Genomic DNA, 23,048 nt, shown 5'->3' with positions numbered 1-23,048 from the left:
CTTGATCATCACGTACAAAATGAAACGTTTTCTAAATGGTCCGAGGTTTGATATGGTGCGTTCGGAAATTACGCACCGGAGCACACTCGCCTATTAGTTTATATTGGCCAGTGCGCTCAGTGCTGTATTTTCGAACGCACCTATATATATGTGTGTGTGTGTGTGTGTGTGTGTGTGTGTGTGTGTGTGTGTGTGTGTGTGTGTGTGTGTGTGGTGTGCGTGCGCGCACGTGTGTGTGCGTGCGTGTGTGGGTGTACATGCGTGCCTGCGTGCGTGTGCGCGCGCCTGCGTACGTGCGCGCGTGCGTGTAATTATATCCAAAGATATTTGCTACTAAAGCACTTCATTTCCCATCATGCCTCTCTGTCACGGTGTCTTCCTGTAAGGATGTAGTTCTATTTTGCTACCGAAAAAACACTCCATTTCCCGTCGTGCCTCGGTGTTCCTACTACCAGTCCAACATGGCGGCTCCCCTGACTCTGCTGGTGATCGTGGCGGTGACGATCAGAGCGGTTCTGTTCAGGTCCGGTCTGGAGGCTCTGGTGGCGGAGCGGGTGGAGGTGGTCTCACCGCTCTGCGCCTGGAAGAGAGGTAAGGGGTCTGTCTGGCTCATTAGCATCTCATTAGCATGTCTAGACTGGATGGTATGAGGGTTCTCTTCCTGGTTCAGCACCACACAGGCTTCTGTTCTGTTCATTTCAATCAGTGTTGTTGCTCTAAACAGTTCAATTCAGAAATGATACGTTTACATTACCAAAGCAAGTGTCAAAAGCATAATAAAACAATTTAAGAAACTAGTGGGTAAAGTATGTACAGTTGTACTTGTTGCCCTAGAATGAATGTGGTACTACATACATTTCATGTATTCCAGAGGATACAGGATAGGTGGGCACTAGGGACATCTGGGCACCTCAATGTAAAATTGGCTATTTTGTCCATGTTGAAAAATAAAATATTTGAAAAATGTTCAAAAGTGTACATGATGTGAACATGCACGGTACATCATTATCACACTTCATTTTATCCTTCAACTTCTTGTGTATGCCTCACAATGACTGGATGTACACTGTACATCCAGTCATTGTACATTGTACAGGTCTTGTAGTAATTGTAGACAGGCACGGAGATGACGGGGGGATTTTGCCCCCCCCCAGCTTCAAATTGGACCCCCCCCAAGTCATTTAGAATAATAAAAATAAATGTTAAAATAATTAATGTTTTGATAATAAATCAGGCAAAAATAAGAATTAAATAACCTAACCTTAACCTAGCTCTGGTCCATAGCGTTAGAAGGAGTTCTCCTGGTACATTCGATTCTTTCCCCTCGCACCGAGGGCAGCCTCTCATCTGTAGTAAAAATTCAAAATACACTTTTGCTTCTCACCAAAACAAAGATGGTTTTATGGAGTTGAAAGCCAACTCTACTTAGTGGGAACACTCTAAAATACACTTTTTGGCCAGAAAAGTAAATATTTCACCGGAAGGAAGAATCTGGTCAATAGGAAAATTCCATTGACCAGATCTGTAGAAGGCACTGTGGAGTAACCAAAAAAATGTTTTCCTTCTGGTTTTATGGAGTTGAAAGCCTACGTGAAAGCCTAAGTGGGAACACTCTGAACCCCCCACCTTACGTTTCGGGCCGACCCCCGCCAGCCACCATCAAGCCACATCTCCGTCCCTGATTGTAGAAATATTAGACATCAATTGCCAAATGTTCAAGCATGTTCTTGTATGTATACTTTACTTTACTTTACTTAAGACTATTTTTCAAATATTTTATTTTTTAACATTTTGGACAAAATAGACAATTTTACGTTGAGGTGCCCAGATGTCCCTAGTGCCCACCTATCCTGTTGCCATTCCAATCCAGATACACAGCCATAGATGGTAACCCGAAGGCTTGCCCCAAAACACGCTCGCCCCCATTTACTCCCATGCCCGTCCGGGTAGCAGGCTCATCGTGGCAGCATTTAAAGTTGTGTACCAGTGTGTACTCACCCAATAATGAATTGCTGCCACTTGGAGTCAGATAATGTCCTCTAGTTTCATATCCATTTGAAAGTTCTGACAGAAAACGTGTGTTTGTCTGGCTTACTTGTTGTTAACTAGTTGTACGAACTCTTGTTTTATTGTTGTACTGTTTTATTGGATCTTGTTTAGTCGATACACTTTTTGTATTCGCTCGTGCTCATTTGATTTTGCAAATTTGTCTCATCTGTTTAAGAAAGTAGGTAGTTGATATATAGCACTTTTACCTTAGCACTAGGCACTTGGTTGTTTGTTTTAGCAGGAAATGCACTTAAGACTTCTGGTGATTAGTAGTTTTGTTCCCTACCTATGTTGAATGCTCTTATTGTAAGTCGCTTTGGATAAAAGCGTCTGCTAAATGACTGTAATGTAATGTAATGTGTGTTTAGTCAAATATCTCCACTTTCCCAAGAGCTTCAAGATTATCCGCCCGCGACGGGGCCCCGAAATGACCGCTGCGATATAATTACCTCGCACAACGCACCTGTCGATAGGCTCTATGCACAGCAGCCATATTATCACTTCCTTCACAGGTGTTACTAATGATACTAATGAAGGCTCTGTTCTATTTAGTGTAGCACAGTGGTTCCCACGACCCCCATAACTCTGTGAGTGTACAAATGGAAGGGGCCATTTGGAAGCCTATGAGGGTCCCTGGACCCCAACTGTAGACCCACTGGTGTAACAGGGTGTTTCCAGTGAGCCAACATGCACAATATCAGCACCCTGACTCTGTTATGAGAATGGAACAGAGCCTTCATTATTATCATTGGTAACACCTGTGAATGTCTTCATAATATGGCTGCTGTGAATAGAGCCTATTGTATGCCCCATACATACTGTATGTGCTCCCCAAAGGAGGTTTTCATTATGTTCAGTCCAGCAGTCATTTTGGGCCCCGCTGAGAAATCTAGATCTATGAATCTAAACAACATCTATGCCCAAATGAATTAATGAATGTGAATTCATGTTGATGCATGTGGTGATTTTGTTGTTTCAGTAGTTAATTGATGATACTTAAAGGTTCATCAATGTGTGTTTCAGTGGTGGAGGGTTTGGCTCTGTTGGATCTGGGAATCTCACCCTACTCTGGAGATGTGTTCCACGAGGTAACTAACACACACACACACACACACACACACACACACACACACACACACACACACACACACACACACACACACACACACACACACACACACACACACACACACACACACACACACACACCCTACTCTGGAGACATATGCTATGAGGTAGGCCTCATAGCATACACTGTTTGACTGTATGCTATGAGGTAGGCCTAGCATACACTCATACACTGTTTGACAGTTTATGAGTGTGTGACAGAGTTTGTTAACTCATACACTGTTTGACAGTGTAAATAACTTAATTATTACTGATTTATAAATCAGTAATAATGTATGTGATGTCATTAATAGTAACATGTGATGGCATTGCTATGAATGCATATAATGCAGAGAGACAGTGTAGTGTCTCAGTAAACTAGGATCACAGGTAAACCAAGAACCTATAGCATCAGTCTAAACAATATACCATCAAAATAATAATCTGTACATTGAAACTATAGGATACCAGGTAAACCATGTACCTAGCATCTGTCTAAACAACGTGCTAAATCTAAATAACATTATGTACATCTGAAACTATAGGATAGGGGAGGTAGATGTACATTCCTATTGAAATGAGGTGTCATTCACTGCCGCCATTTTGTGTGATGTCATTTCAGACTCCTCTCACCATCTACTTCTTCCACTTTGTGGTGGACTATGCAGAGATCACCTTCATGGTGAGTACTGGTGATGTCATCGTGATCGTCATGATGTTGTGGTTTCAACAAGTGATCCCAAAGCCTATACCACTTTGTGCAAGAACCGGTATCCTAAGTGGGTGCCGGCGTCTTAAGGAAAATCTCGCGAACGTCCTATGTTTACCGGTGCTAGATCCCACGAGAGTGGTGTTGCTGGGACAGAGAAAGGTCGATAATAAAGTAGATTTTCTCCTGAGGTGTCTCTAAAAAAAAGCCATTTTAGTTTCAAAATGGTGTGAATATTGTGTGTCTTTGTGACGATCGGGTCTAATATTTAGTTCAGTGACCATGGAGCTAAAGAATGGTTCAGAAGCTGTGTTCACATTCATTCTTCCATTGGAATTAATAGACTCCAACCTGCTTCCCGTCTCCTAAAAAGACTTTTTAGGAGATGGCATGTCTTGTCTATTTCCGTCTTGGCTACAACCCTGCTACCTAAGAGGGGAAGATGGGAAATGTAGTTGAAATGAAGGTGTCTGACCAATTGGCTTGTGTTTCACATGTGTTGACTGAATGAAGATCATGTGTGAGTTGATCCTTGGGCTGAGCTGATCTAAACTCCACCAGCTGTATGACCTCTGTCTGTGTGTGTCTCTCTCTCTCAGTTGGCTGATGTTGTCACTGCAGTGGCTCTGTACATGGCAGCAAAGGACTACAACAAACAAGTAGTGAGTAACCCTTACGAATTGTGCTCTGTACCCCACTTTGAGAACCACTGACCTAGAAGCTATAAATGCTATCTGCATGTAGGCTGCAACACCCTCCATTGACAGTTCACTCATGAAACAGAAAAGTCCTATTATATCTGATTGTATTAAACGACCATCAACTCATCAATATTGCACCTGTACACACAGCTTGGGTCCTCCTCTTTGTCTCTGTCAAGTCTTTGTTTCATAAAAACCCACCGTTGTCATGTTACGATCAAACTCTCTGTCAATAAACTCATGTGCAGTCTCCATTTCTTCTATGGGTTTGAGTTTGGAATCACTCGCTCTAAGTCACTCGACGGTCCTGCGTACCGCCTGTTTAAAACAGTGGTGGAAAAAGTACTCACATTTTTTACTTAAGTAAAAGTATCAATACTGCACTGTAGAAATACTCTGTTACAAGTAAAAGTCCGGAATTCAAAATGTACCTGAATAAAAGTACAAAAGTATTGGTATCAAAATGTACTTAAAGTACCAAAAGTACAAAGTACTCATTATGCAGAATGTCCCATTTCACACGTTTTCAAATGTATAAAATGTATACAAATCTTTTGAAAATAGCAGATCTACAGGTCTACAGATCTTGTAGATCAAATAGAGACGAAGTGAAGGACTATTTGCTGGTTTGTCCTAGAATGCATGCTGTGTTCTTCTAAATGGACCCCTACAAGTCTGTAACTCTAAGAGTGTACAAATGGAACCAAATGGACCCATAAGGGTCCATTTGGTTCCATTTGTACACTTTCGTATTTATTCCTAGATCAGTGGTTCTCAAACCTTTTCATTTCAGGGACCCCCATAACTCTGAGAGTGTACAAATGGAATCAAAAGGATGTGGTTCCATAGGAAATATCATCATGTGATAAATAGGCTCTATGCACAGCAGCCATATTATCACTTCCTTAACAGGTGTTACCAATGATACTAATGAAGGCTCTGTTCCATTTAGTGTAGCACAGTGGTTTCTACGACCCCCATAAATCTGAGAGTGTACAAATTTGTACATTTGTACACTCTCAGAGTTACACACCTGTAAGGGGCCATTTGGAAGCCCATGAGGGTCCCTGGACCCCAACTGTAGACCAACTGGTGTGACAGAGTGTTTCCAGTGAGCCAACATGCACAATATCAACACCCTGACTCTGTTTGACCAGAATGGAACAGAGCCTTCATTAGTATCATTGGTAACACCTGTGAATGTCTTCATAATATGGCTGCTGTGAATAGAGCCTATTGTCGTTCATCTGATGTGTGATTTGCTGTGTTTCAGTTCAGAAAGCAGAAATATGCCCTGGAGGCCGAGCGCTACGCCTTAGACTGCCTGGAGCTCATCAGAAGCCCTGGACAGATGCACTACATACCTCTGAAAGTAGCCATGTTGTAAGTACTGTCTGGAGCTCATACGAGGAATTGCCTGGAGCTCATAAGATGTTCTCTAATAGTATACCTCTGAAAGTAGCTATGTTGTAAGTACTGTCTGGAGCTCATACGATGAACTGCCTGGAGCTCATAATATGTTCTGTAATATTATACTTCTGAAGCCTTCTGTAGCCATGTTGTAAGTACTGTCTGGAGCTAATCAGAAGCCCTGACAGGTGGCGTATGTTGTATACATTAACCAGGTTTTCTGTGTTGTTTTCAGTTACCTCTTGAACCCGTTCACCATCCTGTCCTGTGTAGCCAAGTCCACCTGTGGCCTGAACAACACCGTTATAGCTCTGTATATACTGGCTACTATTAAAGGTACAATATGAACCCTACTAACCCTATATATATACCTTATAATATGTACCCTAACCCTGAACAACACTGTTATAGCTCTGTATATACTGGCTACTATTAAAGGTACAATATGAACCCTACTAACCCTATATATATACCTTATAATATGTACCCTAACCCTGAACAACACTGTTATAGCTCTGTATATACTGGCTACTATTAAAGGTACAATATGAACCCTACTAACGCTATATATATACCTTATAATATGTACCCTAACCCTGAACAACACTGTTATAGCTCTGTATATACTGGCTACTATTAACCCATTGAGACCTGAAGCCGATTCTACATGTCTCCTAAATCTCAAACAGTTTTCTGAAAAACATATGTTTCTATATCAGTGGTGCTCAATCTTTTTGTCAAGGACCCCCAAAATGATATGTATTTGGCCGCGGACCCCCATCAAAATATTTTGTTCCAGGAACCCCCCAGAAGCAAAGATTTGAGTTAAAAATGTTCGCTTAAAAAAAAAATATATATATTCAAAGATTTGCACACATTTTCACAATTTTTCTACTACTATCTAGCCATGTGAAAATAATAAAGATAAGAGATTTAGAAAGTCCATACGTGACAATATTATGGGTGCCTATCATCTAGGTATTCCATTTACGTATCAGGCTTCTTTTGTAGGCCGGTAGGGAGGATGTGGTTGCCACTAGATGTAATGGGCATTCCACAGCGCAACACCTTTATATTTTATGGCGAACTGCCCCCTGGTGGTGGTACATAGTGGGACATGCAATTGATTCATATTAACCCTATATATATATATATATATATACAGGGGTGCACATAACTTTTTAGGTCTGGTACGCAGAAGAGCAGCTGGACATGTGACTTGGTGCGCATGGCGCCCGTCCCGTTTTGTCAACGGGGGGGGGGGTTCAGCACGGTGCCCACCGGACAGTTTTGTCAACGGGGGGGGGGCGAGAAAAAAAGGACGCCCTGCTTCTAAATTCCGCCGATTTTCGCCGTTTTTTTTTCTCACGCTGTTAGATAAAGCCCCCAAGGTTGGTGCCCTGTGCTGCTGCGCTGATTTTATCCGCCAGATTGGGACGTTCACGGCATATTTTGCACCATTACGGTGCGTTCATCATCGGTGACGAGTGCCATAACAGCCGCTGCTGGCTGCGTGCATGCAGCGAGGCAATGCGAGGCGATGCGAGTCATATCTCTACCCCTGTGCCTAATGGCTGTACATGGGGCCGACGGGTGCTTTAGAGTGATTGTGTGAGTGTGGCTTCAGGAAGGAAATTCCTAGCCTCGATCTCCAGGCTTTTATTTTTTAGTTTTGCTAAAAAATAAAAGCTTGGAAATTCCTGTCCCAGCTGTTGGTGCGCAAAAGTGCCTCGCGTCGCCTGATGTGGTGCGCATTTTTTATTTTGGGTGCGCATGCGCACCTGCGCACCAGTTATGTGCACCCCTGTATATATATATATATATATATATATATATATATATATATATATATATATATATATATATATATATATATATATACACACCTTATAACAGTGGTTCTCAAACTTTTTCATGTCAAGGACCCCCAAATAGACACTTATTAGACCGCGGACCCCCATTTGAAAAGATAAGCCAGGGACCCCCATAATAGAAGATTTTTACGGCTCTCTAGCAGTGATTTCAACCTTTTTAATTTCAAGGACCAACAGTTTGACATGCATTAGGCTACGGACCCCCATTTAATAGCATGTATGTCTCTGGGACCCCAATTCATATTGTAAAATCAATGTTAATTTAACTCTGTACTCTCAGAGTTACAGACCCATAAGGGTCCATTTGGTCCCTGTCCATCATTTAGCTGGGGACCATCATTTAGCCTGGAACCCCCTCAAGTACCCCTGGGGGTCCTCGGACCCCACTTTGAGAACCAATGCCTTATAATATGTACCCTAACCCTGAACAACGCTGTTATAGCTCTATAACTATAACCATATCTATTTATCTATAATCTGGTTACTACTAAATAAATCTTTGTTTTTTTTTAATCTTCGTTGACTGATTATCGTAGGAATGTGTTATGATGTGAAATATGCAGAAATAGAACAAAACACATTTATATCAAAGCGTGTGATGACCTTATTTCCTGTTTGTGTGTGTGTTGTGTTGACAGGAAGTGCCTTGTTGAGTGCCATATTTCTGGCTCTGGCGACGTATCAGTCCATCTATCCACTAACGCTGTTCGCTCCCGCACTGTTGTACCTGCTTCAGGTACACACACACACACACACACACACACACACACACACACACACACACACACACTGGAAATATGTATTTTTGTCCACATAAACGGAAGAACAAGAATGCCTTGTACAAAGGATATAAACAGAGCCAATGCAGTCACCAGTGGTGGAAAGTAACTAAGTACATTTACTCAATTACTGTACTTGACTCAAGTACAATTTTGAGGTCTTTTTTACTTTAGTGGAGTATTTCCAATTTTAAATACTTTTAGTTCTACTCCACAACATTCCAGAGGCAAATATTGTACTTTTACTCCACTACAATTATTTGAAATTGAAAACTCATGTTACTTTTGCAGATATAAATGATTACATTATAAAACATACATTAACCACTTCAGCCCTATTTTATACCTAGGCTTTTTGAAAATAGCAGATCTACACATTTTGAATTCCTGTCTCTCCGTGTCCCTGTCTCTCTCTCACACAGCGTCAGAGCGACAGGCACAGTAAACATGTGCCTGTCTGTCTCTCTGTGTCCCGTCTCTCTCTCTCACAGCGTCAGTATAGTCCAGTGAACATGTCTGTCTCTTTATGTCCCTGTCTCTCTCTCACAGCATCAGTACATTCCAGTGAACCTGTCTGTCTCTCTATGTCCCTGTCTCTCTCTCACAGCGTCAGTATATTCCAGTGAACATGTCTGTCTCTTTATGTCCCTGTCTCTCTCTCACAGCGTCAGCATATACCAGTGAACATGTCTGTCTCTCTCTGTCCCTGTCTCTCTCACAGCGTCAGTATATTCCAGTGAACATGTCTGTCTCTTTATGTCCCTGTCTCTCTCTCACAGCGTCAGTATATTCCAGTGAACATGTCTGTCTCTTTATGTCCCTGTCTCTCTCTCACAGCGTCAGTATATACCAGTGAACATGTCTGTCTCTTTATGTCCCTGTCTCTCTCTCACAGCGTCAGTATATACCAGTGAACCTGTCTGTCTCTTTATGTCCCTGTCTCTCTCTCACAGCGTCAGTATATACCAGTGAACCTGTCTGTCTCTTTATGTCCCTGTCTCTCTCACAGCGTCAGTATATACCAGTGAACATGTCTGTCTCTTTATGTCCCTGTCTCTCTCACAGCGTCAGTATATACCAGTGAACATGTCTGTCTCTTTATGTCCCTGTCTCTCTCTCACAGCGTCAGTATATTCCAGTGAACATGTCTGTCTCTTTATGTCCCTGTCTCTCTCTCACAGCGTCAGTATATTCCAGTGAACATGTCTGTCTCTTTATGTCCCTGTCTCTCTCTCACAGCGTCAGTATATTCCAGTGAACATGTCTGTCTCTTTATGTCCCTGTCTCTCTCTCACAGCGTCAGTATATTCCAGTGAACATGTCTGTCTCTTTATGTCCCTGTCTCTCTCTCACAGCGTCAGTATATACCAGTGAACATGTCTGTCTCTTTATGTCCCTGTCTCTCTCTCACAGCGTCAGTATATACCAGTGAACATGTCTGTCTCTTTATGTCCCTGTCTCTCTCTCACAGCGTCAGTATATTCCAGTGAACATGTCTGTCTCTTTATGTCCCTGTCTCTCTCTCACAGCGTCAGTGTATACCAGTGAACATGTCTGTCTATATGTCCCTGTCTCTCTCTCACAGCGTCAGTATATACCAGTGAACATGTCTGTCTCTATGTCCCTGTCTCTCTCACAGCGTCAGTATATTCCAGTGAACGTGTACAGATGGAGTTTCTGGGTGTTCCTCCTGCAGTATGCATTCATGTACCTGGGCAGCCTGTTGGTTCTGGTGGGCCTCAGCTTCTTCCTGCTGGGATCCTGGGACTTCCTGCCGTCTGTATATGGCTTCATGTAAGTCGGGGGGCGGTGGTGGAAAAAGTACTCCTGTTACCCGGCAAGGACGCAGATATAAGTTCTATTAACCCATTAACACATCCACTGCCAGGCCCGTAGTCCTACGGGCCGTTAAATCCAACCGTTAACTGCCGTTCCCGTAGTCCTACGGGGCGGGTGTTTTCCCATGTTAAATCGTGCAGGTGCAGATTCCGGATTTTTTTTGCACTTCCGGTCCGCCAGGGGGCGGACCGGAAACGAAATAATACTGTTTCCGGTTTTTCTCCCGCCTCCGTTTCCTGTCTAGCGGTCAACTTTGGACGCCATTATCTCTGGCTTGTTGTTTTTCTCACCACATCCACCATTTTAGCGTTTTCCTCTCGTTCTCCAGAATGCAGTGTCGGATCGCCGCACGGTTTTCAGCGTTTTGTTCGGTCGGGTCCCGTGTTTGTGTCGAACCAAATGAACGCGGATTTTAAACGGATTTAGCGGGGCCTATGACGGAATCAAAAAAACAAAAAAGGTAAGAAATAGCGTGGCACTACGATGGACGTTCTGAGATTAGCCGATGGCAGTCAATGTGTTAAGACCTGGAACTGTCATTTTTAGATTTGAACTAAAAAGCATTATTTTACACTTTGGGCTATTCAAAAATAGCAGATCTACAAGCTCATAGCGCGGCACCGAGTGCCGCGCTACGAGCTTGTAGATATGCTATTTTTGAAAAATCGTGAAAATGTGTGCAAATCTTTGAATATATATATTTTTAAAGCGAACCGTTTTTAACTCAAATCTTTGCTTCTGGGGGTCCCTGGAACAACATATTTTGAGATGGGGGTCTGTGGCCAAATACATATCATTTTGGGGGTCCTTGACATGAAAAAGATTGAGCACCACTGATATAGAAACATACGTTTTTCAGAAAACTGTTGGGATTTAGGAGACATGTAGAATCGGCTTCAGGTCTCAATGGGTTAAGGAAAGTGATGACTTGCTTGCCAAGAAGGCAGATAAGTGTTCTATTTTCATTCTATCTTTTTGAAGATTCCACAAGAGGGCGCTCTAACACAGCTTAGGAATGATCCTCGTCACTCAGAGTCAGAGAAGCAATAGACGAATGTGACGTCATTCCCGTCATCCCTGTAAAAATATAACATTTTATAAAGTAATTTAAACAAACTGCTTTAACAGTCATTCAGATAAGATTGTAGATCTGGCTGCATTGAAAATAGCAAATCTACAAGCTCACAAGCCAGCGTCGCATCACGACGCGTTGTGAGCTTGTAGATCTGCTATTTTCAAAATATACGAGCGCTTTTGCGTCAGGAGTCCCGCGGTCGGGACTCCCGACCATCTTTTCATGGAAAGTGAGGTCTACAAACTTACAGTAGCTTGTCCTATGGTATGGAGTTATGTCATAGAGAGTTATATAGGCTACAACCTGGCTGGGTTAAGGATATAAACCTGACGCTCCAATCTCTTATAACGTGGGCGGCACGGGATCACTGCAGTCTGCAGACCGCCCGAGTCTCATGGGGAATATAGCCTACTACATGACTGCTTTAGTGTAACTTGAACGCGCACTGCTCGGTATGGGGTAAATAAATATACAAACGTATTCCATTCATGGCGATGTAATTGGTATCATAATATGTCATTCATGTAGGCTACAAGCCTGACAATTAGATTGTACCGGTACTGTGTGTGTGTGTGTGTGAGTGTGTGAGTGTGTGAGTGAGTGGCGTGTGCTGTGCGGCGAGGCGAAGCGATCGGGGGAAACTATTTCTTATTGGCTTTTCATGTCTTTGGTCGTATTCTGGTTCGTCTTCATGTCGTAAAATCGGGGCGTTTTGAGAATATTTAAGGGCGTGTTATTTAAATGACGCTCGGTTTCAGCCGTGACAACATCAGGAGGATTCGCCCCTTCCTCACGGAGAAAACAGCCCAGGTGCTCATCCAGGCTCTTGTCATCTCCCGCCTGGACTACTGCAACTCCCTCCTTGCTGGTGCTCCGGCATCAGCCATCAGACCTCTGGAGCTTGTTCAGAAAGCTGCGGCTCGTCTGGTGTTCAACCGCCCCAAGTTCTCCCACACAACTATCCTTCTCCGTTCTCTGCACTGGCTCCCCGTAGCAGCTCGCATTCAGTTTAAAACCCTGGTGCTAGCCTATAGAGCAGTGAAAGGAACAGCTCCTTCTTACCTCCGGGTTTTGGTCAATGCCCACACCCCTGCCCGACCACTCCGGTCTGCCACCTCGGGGCGACTGACTCCCTCGCCACTCAACGGTCCTTCTGGTCGATCGACACGGTCACGACTTTTTTCTGTTCTGGCCCCACAGTGGTGGAATGAACTTCCCACTGATGTCAGGACAGCAGAGTCACTGCCCATCTTTCGCCGCAGGCTGAAAACCCACCTCTTCAGGAAACACTATCCTTCCTCTTTGCCTGGCCTACTTGTTGTTAACTAGTTGTACGAACTCTTGTTTTATTTTTGTATTGTTTTATTGGATCTTGTTTAGTCGATACACTTATTTGTTTTAGCTCGTGCTCATTTGATTTTGCCATTTTTTGTCTCATCTGTTTAAGAAAGTAGGTAGCTGATATATTGCACTTTTACCTTAGTGCTAGGTATACTCTTGGTTGCTTGTTTTTGCAGGAAATGTACTTAAAACTTCTGGTGATTAGTAGTTTTCGTTCCCTACCTATGTTGAATACACTTATTGTAAGTCGCTTTGGATAAAAGCGTCTGCTAAATGACCGTAATGTAATGTAATGTAATGTAATGTGACATTTATCAACGCTGGGACCAAGTGTACGCTCGGATCAGCTGTGTAGGATGCGTTGATAAATGTGACTTCAATGTTGGTGTACGGCCGAATATATGGAAAAATATACGCCGGTTTATACGCTGCGTTGATAAATGAGGGCCTGTGTGTGTGTGTGTGTGTGTGGTAAAGTGTGTGTGTTTGTTCTTATGCGGGACAAACACTGTTCAATGTGAGCCACTGAGCCTGATTCTGAGCCCCACCGTTTCTGCTGAGTCAGGCAGAATATCTGCTCCGTCATGATTGATTGATTGAATTCTATATTAACAATATTATTAACGTTACAGCTAGTAGAGTCAAAGGTTATGCTAAAAGGATAACCCCCAGGGGGCTTGCTTCCATTGTGGTCGGTTGTACTCAATTCATCAGTAATACATGTAATACAAATACAATATAATACAATACAATACAATACAATGCAATAAAAATTGGAATAAAGCTCAGTAGAATCATAAGGTATATTTACAGAGAAAGGAGGGGAGGGGGCGGGGCACAGAGGATTCTACTATCAAGGTGTTCAAAGGAGTTAAACTATGCTCACTTGTATTTTGAGGACAGGAATTATTTTAGGTTAGTTTTGAGTTTGGGTAGGGAGTCGAGAATCTTTATTTCTTTTGGTCATTCCACATTTTGGTGGCAGCATAGTAGAATGCATTTTTACCCATGTTTCAGACACATTTTGGGGGAACGAGAATTCCCTGATGTAATTTAAGTTGGGTCTCGAGTCTCTCACTCTGTGTGTGGTGTCTATGTCTCTCTCCCAGCGTCTCAGTTCCAATTCTCTCTCTCTCTCTCTGTCCCTCTCTCAGATTGTCAGTTCCAGATCTAACTCTCTCCCTCTCTCTCTGTGTTGTCTATGTCTCTCTCCCAGTCTCTCGGTTCCAGACCTAACTCCTAACATCGGACTCTTCTGGTATTTCTTCGCTGAGATGTTCCAACATTTCCGTTTGTTCTTCCTCTGTGTGTTCCAGATCAACATATTCTTCTACACAATCCCCCTGTCCATCAAACTGCAGTAAGACATGCACACGCACTCCCAGAGTTTTATTACTATATTCAGGGGTGAACTGCAGGTGGGGCGCGGTGGCGTGCCACTCCACTAGTTCAGAGCGTTTGACTAATAATAATAATAATAGGCTCTATACACAGCAGCCATATTGGGAATGAATTGGGCCCCTTCCTTACTTCCTTCACAGGTGTCACCAGTGATACTAATTAAGGCTCTGTTCCATTTAGTGTGGCATAGTGGTTGTCTTATTTTCAAGGACCCCCATAACTCTGAGAGTGTACAAATGGGACCAAATTTGGTTCCATTTGTACACTCTCAGAGTTACACACCCACCATAAGGGGCCATTTGGGAACCAAAATGGAGTGTTTCTAGTGAGCCAACATGCACGATATCAGCACCCTGACCAGAATGCAACAGAGCCTTCATTAGTATCATTGGTAACACCTGTGAAGGAAGTAAGAAGAGGCCCAATTTCTTTCCAATATGGCTGCTATGCATAGAGCCTATTTGTTTGAGCTGCACGCGCGCCCGTGAGAGTGCGTCTACCTCGCGTATCGATCAAAAACAACCATTCTCACCTCTTACCAACGCTTACAAAAGTTGCCGAGTGTCAACAGTGCGAATTAACATAGGGATGATCCTGGCTGGATGCATTTGTATGGTCCATTGTTTGACTTGCTAAGTATTGTAGATGTAGGCATACAGTACTGTCAGACTGTGGTGGAAAAAGTACTCAAATGTTTTACTTAAGTAAAAGTATCAATACTGCAATGTAGAAGTGCTCTCTTACATAAGGGCTTTCTTAAGTAAAAGTACAAAAGTATTGGTATACAAATGTACTTAAAGTACCAAAAGTGCGCGCGGGACGTAGCGCTCCATTAGTAAAATAAATCCACAGCACACCCCTGACTATACTTCTCTATCTAGATCTATAGATCTATCTACTGTATAAACCTGCTATAGTCTAACTCAGGGGCGGGCAACTTTGATGATGGGGAGGGCCACTATATTTCAACACTCACTCCAGAGGGCCACATTGCATATACTATCTCTCCGAATTGTAACTTTTTTCGCCATTCTATGTCACACAAAAGTAGCAAAAATATCAGATCTACCGCGACGCGTTTTGAGCTTGTCGATCTGATATTTTTTAATTGGAATCCAGATATTTTGTGTGCTGTTTTTGAATTCGAATCCTGAAAAGTAACATTTTTATTTAATTTCAAATGCATTTAGTTATACGTATGTTAACTTTATGAACTTCAATACAAATACATTGGACATAAAAAAGACAATAGAAATGTAATACTAGTCATTAAGCTACTATAGACTGAAGTAATTGGGGCGGCAGTGGCTCAGGGGTTGAGAGGCTGGGTAGAGTGAACTGGGAAATCGCAAGGTTCCCAGTTCGATCCCAGGCTGGGGCGCTCCCCCAGGGTTAGTGTCGAAGTGTCCTTGAGCAAGACGCTGAACCCCTAATTGCTCCCGATGGGCAGGTTGGTGCCTTGCATGGTTTCCTCTGCCATCGGTGTATGAATGTGTGTGTGAATGGGTTAATGGCACAATCAATGTAAAGCGCTTCGGATAGAAGCGCTATATAAATGCACCATTTACCATTTATTTTACCATTTAATTAAAGCGGGTCATGTTTGCATTTTTGGAATTGTAACAGCTGAAATAAATAATATATCAGTATTCCGTATTAACCTGCGGGCCGCATTAAGTGAAGGTGGGGGCCGCCAGTTGCCCATGTATGGTCTAACAGTCTAACAATCTTTAAAATGTCATCTCAAAATGTTTGATTACTTGTGTGTGTGTGTGTGTGTGTGTGTGTGTGTGTGTGTGTGTGTGTGTGTGTGTGTGTGTGTGTGTGTGTGTGTGTGTGTGTTTCAGGGATCATCCGGTCTTCCTCATCTTCATGCAGATAGCCGTGGTGTCCATCTTCAAGTCGTATCCCACCGTAGGAGACATCTCTCTCTACCTGTCCTTCCTACCACTGTGGAACCATCTGTACAGATGTAAATATATATATACTATACATTGTCTCCGTCGTGTGGAAACCTTATCATGTACAAAACTGTTCTTTTCAGGATTCAAATTAAAAAGTAGCAGATCTACAAGCCTCATTAAACGCACACCTCATTAAACGCACGGGGGTCTCGGGAGCCTCGGGAAAAAAAATGTATCCGTGGCAGAAATCTCGTTGGTGGCAGGCAAAGAGTTAACTCTCTGAGTGCCAAAAACAAGTTATCACGAGTATTTTTCTGAATGCCCTGAGTGCCAAGAACGAGTTATCACAAGTTTTTTTTTAAATAATAATTTATTATTATTATTATTTTTTAAATTCAGGACCCAAGATATCATCATATGAAGATGTGGTGCTCCATTCACTTCTTGTTTAACTTATTACTGAAAAAGGCTGTATCTCGGCTCCTGAGCACTTTTTTTTAACTTGCTGGCACAGTATGATTTTTTTTTTTTTTTCTTTGGCACTGGGATAGTTAACATTGTTAATTAACAATTAACATTGTTAATTAACCCATTAAACCCAGGAAAGAAATCTGTGTAAACACTTTAACCATTATTTTATACTTTGGTGACACTTCGTGCCGCACTATGAGCTTGTAGATCTGCTATTTTTGAAAAATATTGAAAATGTGTAGCAAATCTTTGAATATATCTATATTATTGAAGCAATAATAAAGCAACTGAAATCTCTGCTTCTGGGGGTCCCTGGATCTAAATGTTTTGAGATGGGGGTCTGTGACCAAATATCATTTTGGGGGTCCTTGACATGAAAAAAAGTTTGAGAACCACTGATATAGCAACATACGTTTTTCAGAAAACTGTTAGGATTTAGAAGGTATTTGTAGAATCGGCCTCAGGTCTTAATGGGTCAATTAATATGCGCATTAACATTGTTCATTAATATACGCGTGTTTGTTCAGTTTTAAGGAACATCTTCTTGGTATCGTGTGTGATGCTGGCTTGCTCCGCCCTCTTCCCTGTTCTGTGGCACCTGTGGATCTACGCTGGCAGCGCCAACTCCAACTTCTACTACGCTATTACCCTGCTGTTCAACGTCGCACAGGTAGGTGGCACTGCGCCATTTATATCCTCTTATCTCCAAATCGAATAATTGCTCGAATAAAAACAACAGAAAACCACTTTACTAGGGGGAAATAAACACTAAAAAGGCTAAGACTAAGAACCAGGCATGCAAACAGCCCCGAGGTGAAAAAGGTGACAACATGTTGTTTTCTTTCGGGTCAGGTGTCACACAATTGCCCTATTTGGGTTCAAAAAGGTGACTGTAGCTGAAAAGTGACACTTTTGCATGTCTGAAGAACAGTAATAAGAACAGTGACCGGTGAGACAGGGGGGGTGTGCAGTTCTAGCTGTGGAGAAATACAGCGTACATACAACATGACATGCAGAGGAGATGAGAAGGTAGAAATGTGAGTATTGGGATGTGTCCATCAGAACACAGTGGTGGTTCTCAAACTGGGGGCTCGGCCCCAAATTATTTAGGGGGGGGGTCCCCAGAAGATTCAACAGTAAACAAACCAACAAGTGTATACAGGGTGTCTGCACATTTCTAAAGTTACAATTTACTGTCTTTTAAGACCTTTTTAATACCAAATTTGTCAAATGGTGAAATATCACGCAAGAAAGAGGCAAACATTGTGAAAATAGCCGATCTACAAGCTCACAACGCCTCGCGCTGCGTTTATCTGTGGAACCGAGTCAGACTAAATGTAATGCTTCAACTCCTACAATTCCAAGTGCTTTTCAGTGCTTAACATATGATTATTTTGGAGGGTCACGGCCTGAAAAGTTTGGGAACCCTTGGTCTAACATACAACATGACCTGCAGGACAGCTGGAGGTGAGCAGGTAGTAATCTTAAGTATTGGAATGTGTCCCATCAGTCCAACCTGCTCCATTTCTCCAGAATCGCATCTAATCCTCGCCTCCTCACTGAGGAGGAAGGACTAAGGAGCGAGTGGAGGAGGCGAGTGTGGAAGTTAATATTGGAATGTGGCCGATGAATCAGCACTTTGCTGTTCACCTTTAAACAGCCACATTCTGTGGGGTGGGAACATCAGCCAAAAATAGCCGATCTACAAGGTCACGACGCGGTGTGGGCTCCTAGATCACATGTTTGTGCTGAAGTGATTTGGTGTAGAGGGAAAAAGCGGTCCAAGTACAGAGCCAACTTGGGTCCAGTTTACCAGTGGTGTAAAGTAACTAAGTACATTTACTCAAGTACTGTACTTAAGTACATTTTTTTAGGTATTTTTACTTAGGGGAGTATTTCCCATTTTCAATACTTTTACTTCTGCTCCACTACATCTCTGAGGAAAATATTGTACTTTTACTCCACTACAATTATTTGAAAACTTTACTAGTTACTTTGTAGATTTCGATTATTATCACAAAACATTCATTAACCACTTCAGCCCTATATCCATTTCGGCCATTTGAAAATAGACGATCTACAAGCTCACAATGCGTCGCATCGAGCTTGTAGATCGGCTATTTTCTAAAGATTCTTATACATTTTATACATTTGAAAACTTTTGAAATGGGACATTCTGCATAATGAGTACTTTCTACTTTTTTTTCTACTTTACCTTTAAGTACATTTTGACGTCAATACTTTGGTACTTTAACTCAAGTAAATTTAGAATTCCGAACTTTACTCCTAACGGAGGACTTCTACTGATACTTTTACTTAAGTAAAAAAAAATGTGTGTACTTTTTCCACCACTGCAGTTTACTGTGTGTAGAAGGTCAGAATGTAATGTTTCACAGGTTGTGATCTGTTTCCACACTGTGATGTTTGAATGATAAAATGATAATAATAATATATAATAAATGTTGTGACGTGTCTTTCAGATCCTGCTGGTGTCAGATTACTTCTATGCGTATCTGAGGAGGGAACATCACCTGACCCATGGCCTGTACCTGAAGAGACCGGACGGAACTGAAGCTACGCTAGTGCTAAAATAACACTCTGCACGTAGACATAGACCACGGCTATCTGCATGAAGATGACGAAGACCGGATATATACACACACACACACACACACACACACACACACACACACACACACACACACACACACACACACACACACACACACACCAGAACTTCAACCCTCCTCTTTGTTATTCAGGTTTTTGTTTCGTCTTTTCTTTATGTTTGCATTGTGCTTTACTTTTGGTAGATGAAGTCAGACAGAGTTAGTGTGTCATTAATCTCTGGAGCCGGACTGTTTCCCTCCCTCAATGTTCACATGCTTCCGTCATACAGTTCAGTGGTTCTCAACCCGTGGGTCGGGCCCCCAAGGTGGTCCCCAAATGATTTTGAGGGGGTCACCAGATGATTAACATCATTAAGCTAACTTTAAGTTTGGTTCTCAAAGTGGGGAGTAGTTAATGTAACACCAGTTATTCTAACCACTTTATCCATTTACATGTTGGCTATTCAAAAATAGCAGATGTACAAGCTCGCAGCGCATCACTTTGTGCCGCGCTGCGAGCTTGTGCATCTGCTATTTTTGAACATTTTTAACTCATTCAGTGCCATTGACGTCGCCGACATCACGTTTTTATAAGCCCAGGGTGCCAATGACGTCGCCGACGTCATGAAAAAAAAATATCTTGGGTTTTCCAGAACCCAAGATATCATGATTTGAAGATTTGCTGCTCCATTCACTTCTTGTTTAACATCTTACTGAAAAAGACTGTATCTCGCTTCCTAAGCACTTTTTCTTTACAATGTATTTTGGCTCTGGCACTCAGAGCCAAACTGCCAGAAATAAGTCAGGCACTGAATGAGTTTTTTTTTTGGGGAAGATTTTGCGTTTCTTTTTTTAATTTATCTTCTCTTCTGGGGGCCCCTGGAACAAAATATTTTCAGATAAGGGATGCACGGCCAAATACATATGAATTTGGGGGGTCCTTGACATGAAAAGGTTTGAGAAGCACTGCTGTATAGCATTCAGACGTTGTGGAGTAGTAGTCTATGCCAGTCTAGTTTGACATTGGAGACGGTACTGAAGTTAACGCTACACTGGGAGACGGCGACACCTGGTGGCAGAATGTGGCATGGAGATCTATTTCTCCTCAAGCCTTATTCAGTCATAGTCTGCTGTACAAAAGCTGATCTACCAGTATGAAGTATAAGTATATTTACTATACAAACAACATCAGCTACTTGAAAAGGACATTTGTCTGTATGGAAAATATTACATTAAAATATTATTTAAATTAAAATGATGAAATAATAATTACTAAAGGGAAACTGAAGGAATAATTCACATTCACATGATTGGTTTAATAATAACAGAAGAAGAGTTGGACATCAAAGTAAACACGGGCTGAAGCACACAGTCCTGTTTTGTTATTTTAATGCTTTTTTATGCTGCTGCACAGTAAAACCCTCAGTATTCATTTAACCCCCAAAGCCTGTACAGATGGAACTATCTTTAGGGTTAAAGGAATAATGCAACCAAAAAAATGAAATCCTATCAATTGCTCACTCCATGAAGACTTGAATTCATGGAGATTATTTGTTGTTTTAGTTGCATTCCTGAGCCAATAATCCAATATTTGCTGATGCTGATAGACCAAAAGAATGTTTTAAATATGTTTTTTCTCTTGTTAAGGTTGGTCTCCTATTAACTTCAATTAATCAAACATTGAATTATTGGCTCAGGGACAAATGCGACAAAAAATATATTTTTGAGTTAAGCATTACTTTAAAATAACACTGAGGGGTTTCTTGTTTAAATGGAGAATCTGCCCTGTTATTTTGATACTGTTTGCCAGTGATTCTCAAAGTGGGGCCCGGGGGGTCTTTGAGGGGGGTTTAGGGGGTCCCCAGCTAAAATTAGTTCTTATCGCATTAAAACCAGTTCAACCACTATAACCCCTACAGTATATACATAGACTATTTGAAAATAGCAGATCTACAACTTCAGAATGCATAGTGATGCGACACGTTGTGAGCTTCCAGATCATAAGGAACAAAACTGAAACATCTTGGACATCTGGGTGTCCTTTTGAAAACCACTGCTGTATGTATATTATGTTGATATTATAGTTTTTTTTTGTATTATTGCTCACTGTTATTCGCTGTGTATCAACAGGGTTATGTTTGTTGTTATTATTTCTATTTCTATTATTATTATTGTTTATATTATTATGATATACTGTTATGGGCTGTTTTCTAACTGGATGGTTTATTACGATCAAATAGTTGTATTCTGGGTTTGTTATGAAAGGGTTAATGTTACATCTGGTGAATGAACATAATGTGGAATGATTTTTAATCATGAAACATGTTTAATTAATCATGTACTTTAACATTTAATTAAACATGTTGGAATCTGTTGCTTTCGTTTCATTTCAACAACAACAAAAAAGAAAGAAAACAACACAGGAGCTCAGCAGTGGTGGAAAAAATACTCAAATGTTTTACTTAAGTAAAAGTACCAATACTGCAATGTGGAAGTACTCTGTTACAAGTAAAAGTCCAGAATTCAAAATGTAAAAGTATTGGTATCAAAATGTACTTAAAGTACCAAAAGTGAAAGTACTAAAAGGTTTGAAAATAGCAGATGTACAAGCTCACAACGCGTCGCGATGCGACGCGTCGTGAGCTTGTAGATCGGCTATTTTCAAATAGCCCAGGTATTACAATAGGGCTAAAGTGTTAACGGTATGTTTTCCAATGTAATAATTTATATCTGCAAAGTAACTAAAGTTTTCAAATAATTGTAGTGGATTTAAAAGTACAATATTTGCCTCTGAGATGTAGTGGAGTAGAAGTTAAAGTATAGACAATTGGAAATACTCCAGTAAAGTAAAAAGTACCTAAAAATTGTTCTTAAGTACAGCACTTGAGTAAATGTACTTAGTTACTTTACAATTTCCAATGTGGTCCTGCAACATAAACAAGTCATATCAACCACATAAAAAACATTGAATAATAAAATTTGGGTCTGGGACAGTGTTCCAGGGGGTCCCCAGCTAAATATAAAATAGTTATAACTCAGGAACCAAATGGACCCTTAAAAGTCTGTCAGCAGCCATAGTATCACTTCCTTCACAGGTGTTACCAATGATATTAATGAAGGCTCTGTTCCATTTAGTGTAGCACAGTGGTTTCCACGACCCCCATAACTCTCCGTTTTAACAGCGGGCGACTCTCGGGCGATGCCGGGCGACATCGCCCAAAAGATAAAGAAAGTCTATGAGAGCCGGCGATCGGGCGAAGTGGGCGGGGGGGCGATGAAAGATGGATTTTCTTTATCTTTTGGACGATGTCGCCCGGCATCGCCCGAGAGTCGCCCGCTGTTAAAACATACCGTCAGTGTATGTCCCTGGACCCCAACTGTAGACCCACTGGTGTAACAGTGTTTCCAGTGAGCCAACATGCACAACATCAGCACCCTGACTCTGTTTGACCAGAATGGAACAGAGCCTTCATTAGTATCATTGGTAACACCTGTGAATGTCTTCATAATATGGCTGCTGTGAATAGAGCCTGATGGAGCCAAATGAACCCGTACACATTGCAGTATTGATACTTTTACTTAAGTAAACCATGTTTGTACTTTTTCCACCACTGATTAAATGAGATTAATCATGTTTCTAAAACATGTTTATTAAGTGAACACTCCTCCTCCAGCCCAGCAGGAGGCGCTGTCTCCTCTGTGAGGCGAGCAGGGGAACAGACGCCTCCCTTCACTTTTCCCGGGAAAGAAACTCCTCCCTCGAAATGACGTCTGCGGGT

General features: G+C 41.8%; 1 protein-coding gene across 1 annotated transcript; it reads left to right on the top strand.

Moving 5' to 3' along the window:
• The first annotated feature begins 455 nt into the window (after nucleotides 1–455).
• On the top strand, nucleotides 456–21,642 carry pigu (phosphatidylinositol glycan anchor biosynthesis, class U). Its single transcript, XM_084062564.1, has 12 exons — nucleotides 456–591; nucleotides 3,073–3,137; nucleotides 3,779–3,838; nucleotides 4,465–4,527; nucleotides 5,840–5,949; nucleotides 6,212–6,312; nucleotides 8,489–8,586; nucleotides 10,269–10,423; nucleotides 14,101–14,244; nucleotides 16,133–16,257; nucleotides 17,188–17,330; nucleotides 19,141–21,642. Exons 1-12 carry the CDS (start codon nucleotides 462–464, stop codon nucleotides 19,252–19,254), a joined length of 1,308 nt encoding a protein of 435 aa, XP_083918690.1. The 5' UTR covers nucleotides 456–461; the 3' UTR covers nucleotides 19,255–21,642.
• Nucleotides 21,643–23,048: the final 1,406 nt, after the last annotated feature.

This window comes from Gymnoscopelus microlampas (assembly GCF_963454915.1).
Source record: "Gymnoscopelus microlampas genome assembly, chromosome: 7".
NCBI lineage: Eukaryota > Metazoa > Chordata > Actinopteri > Myctophiformes > Myctophidae > Gymnoscopelus > Gymnoscopelus microlampas.
Note: the sequence above shows the minus strand (reverse complement) of the source record. Positions and strands in the feature narration are given on the sequence as shown.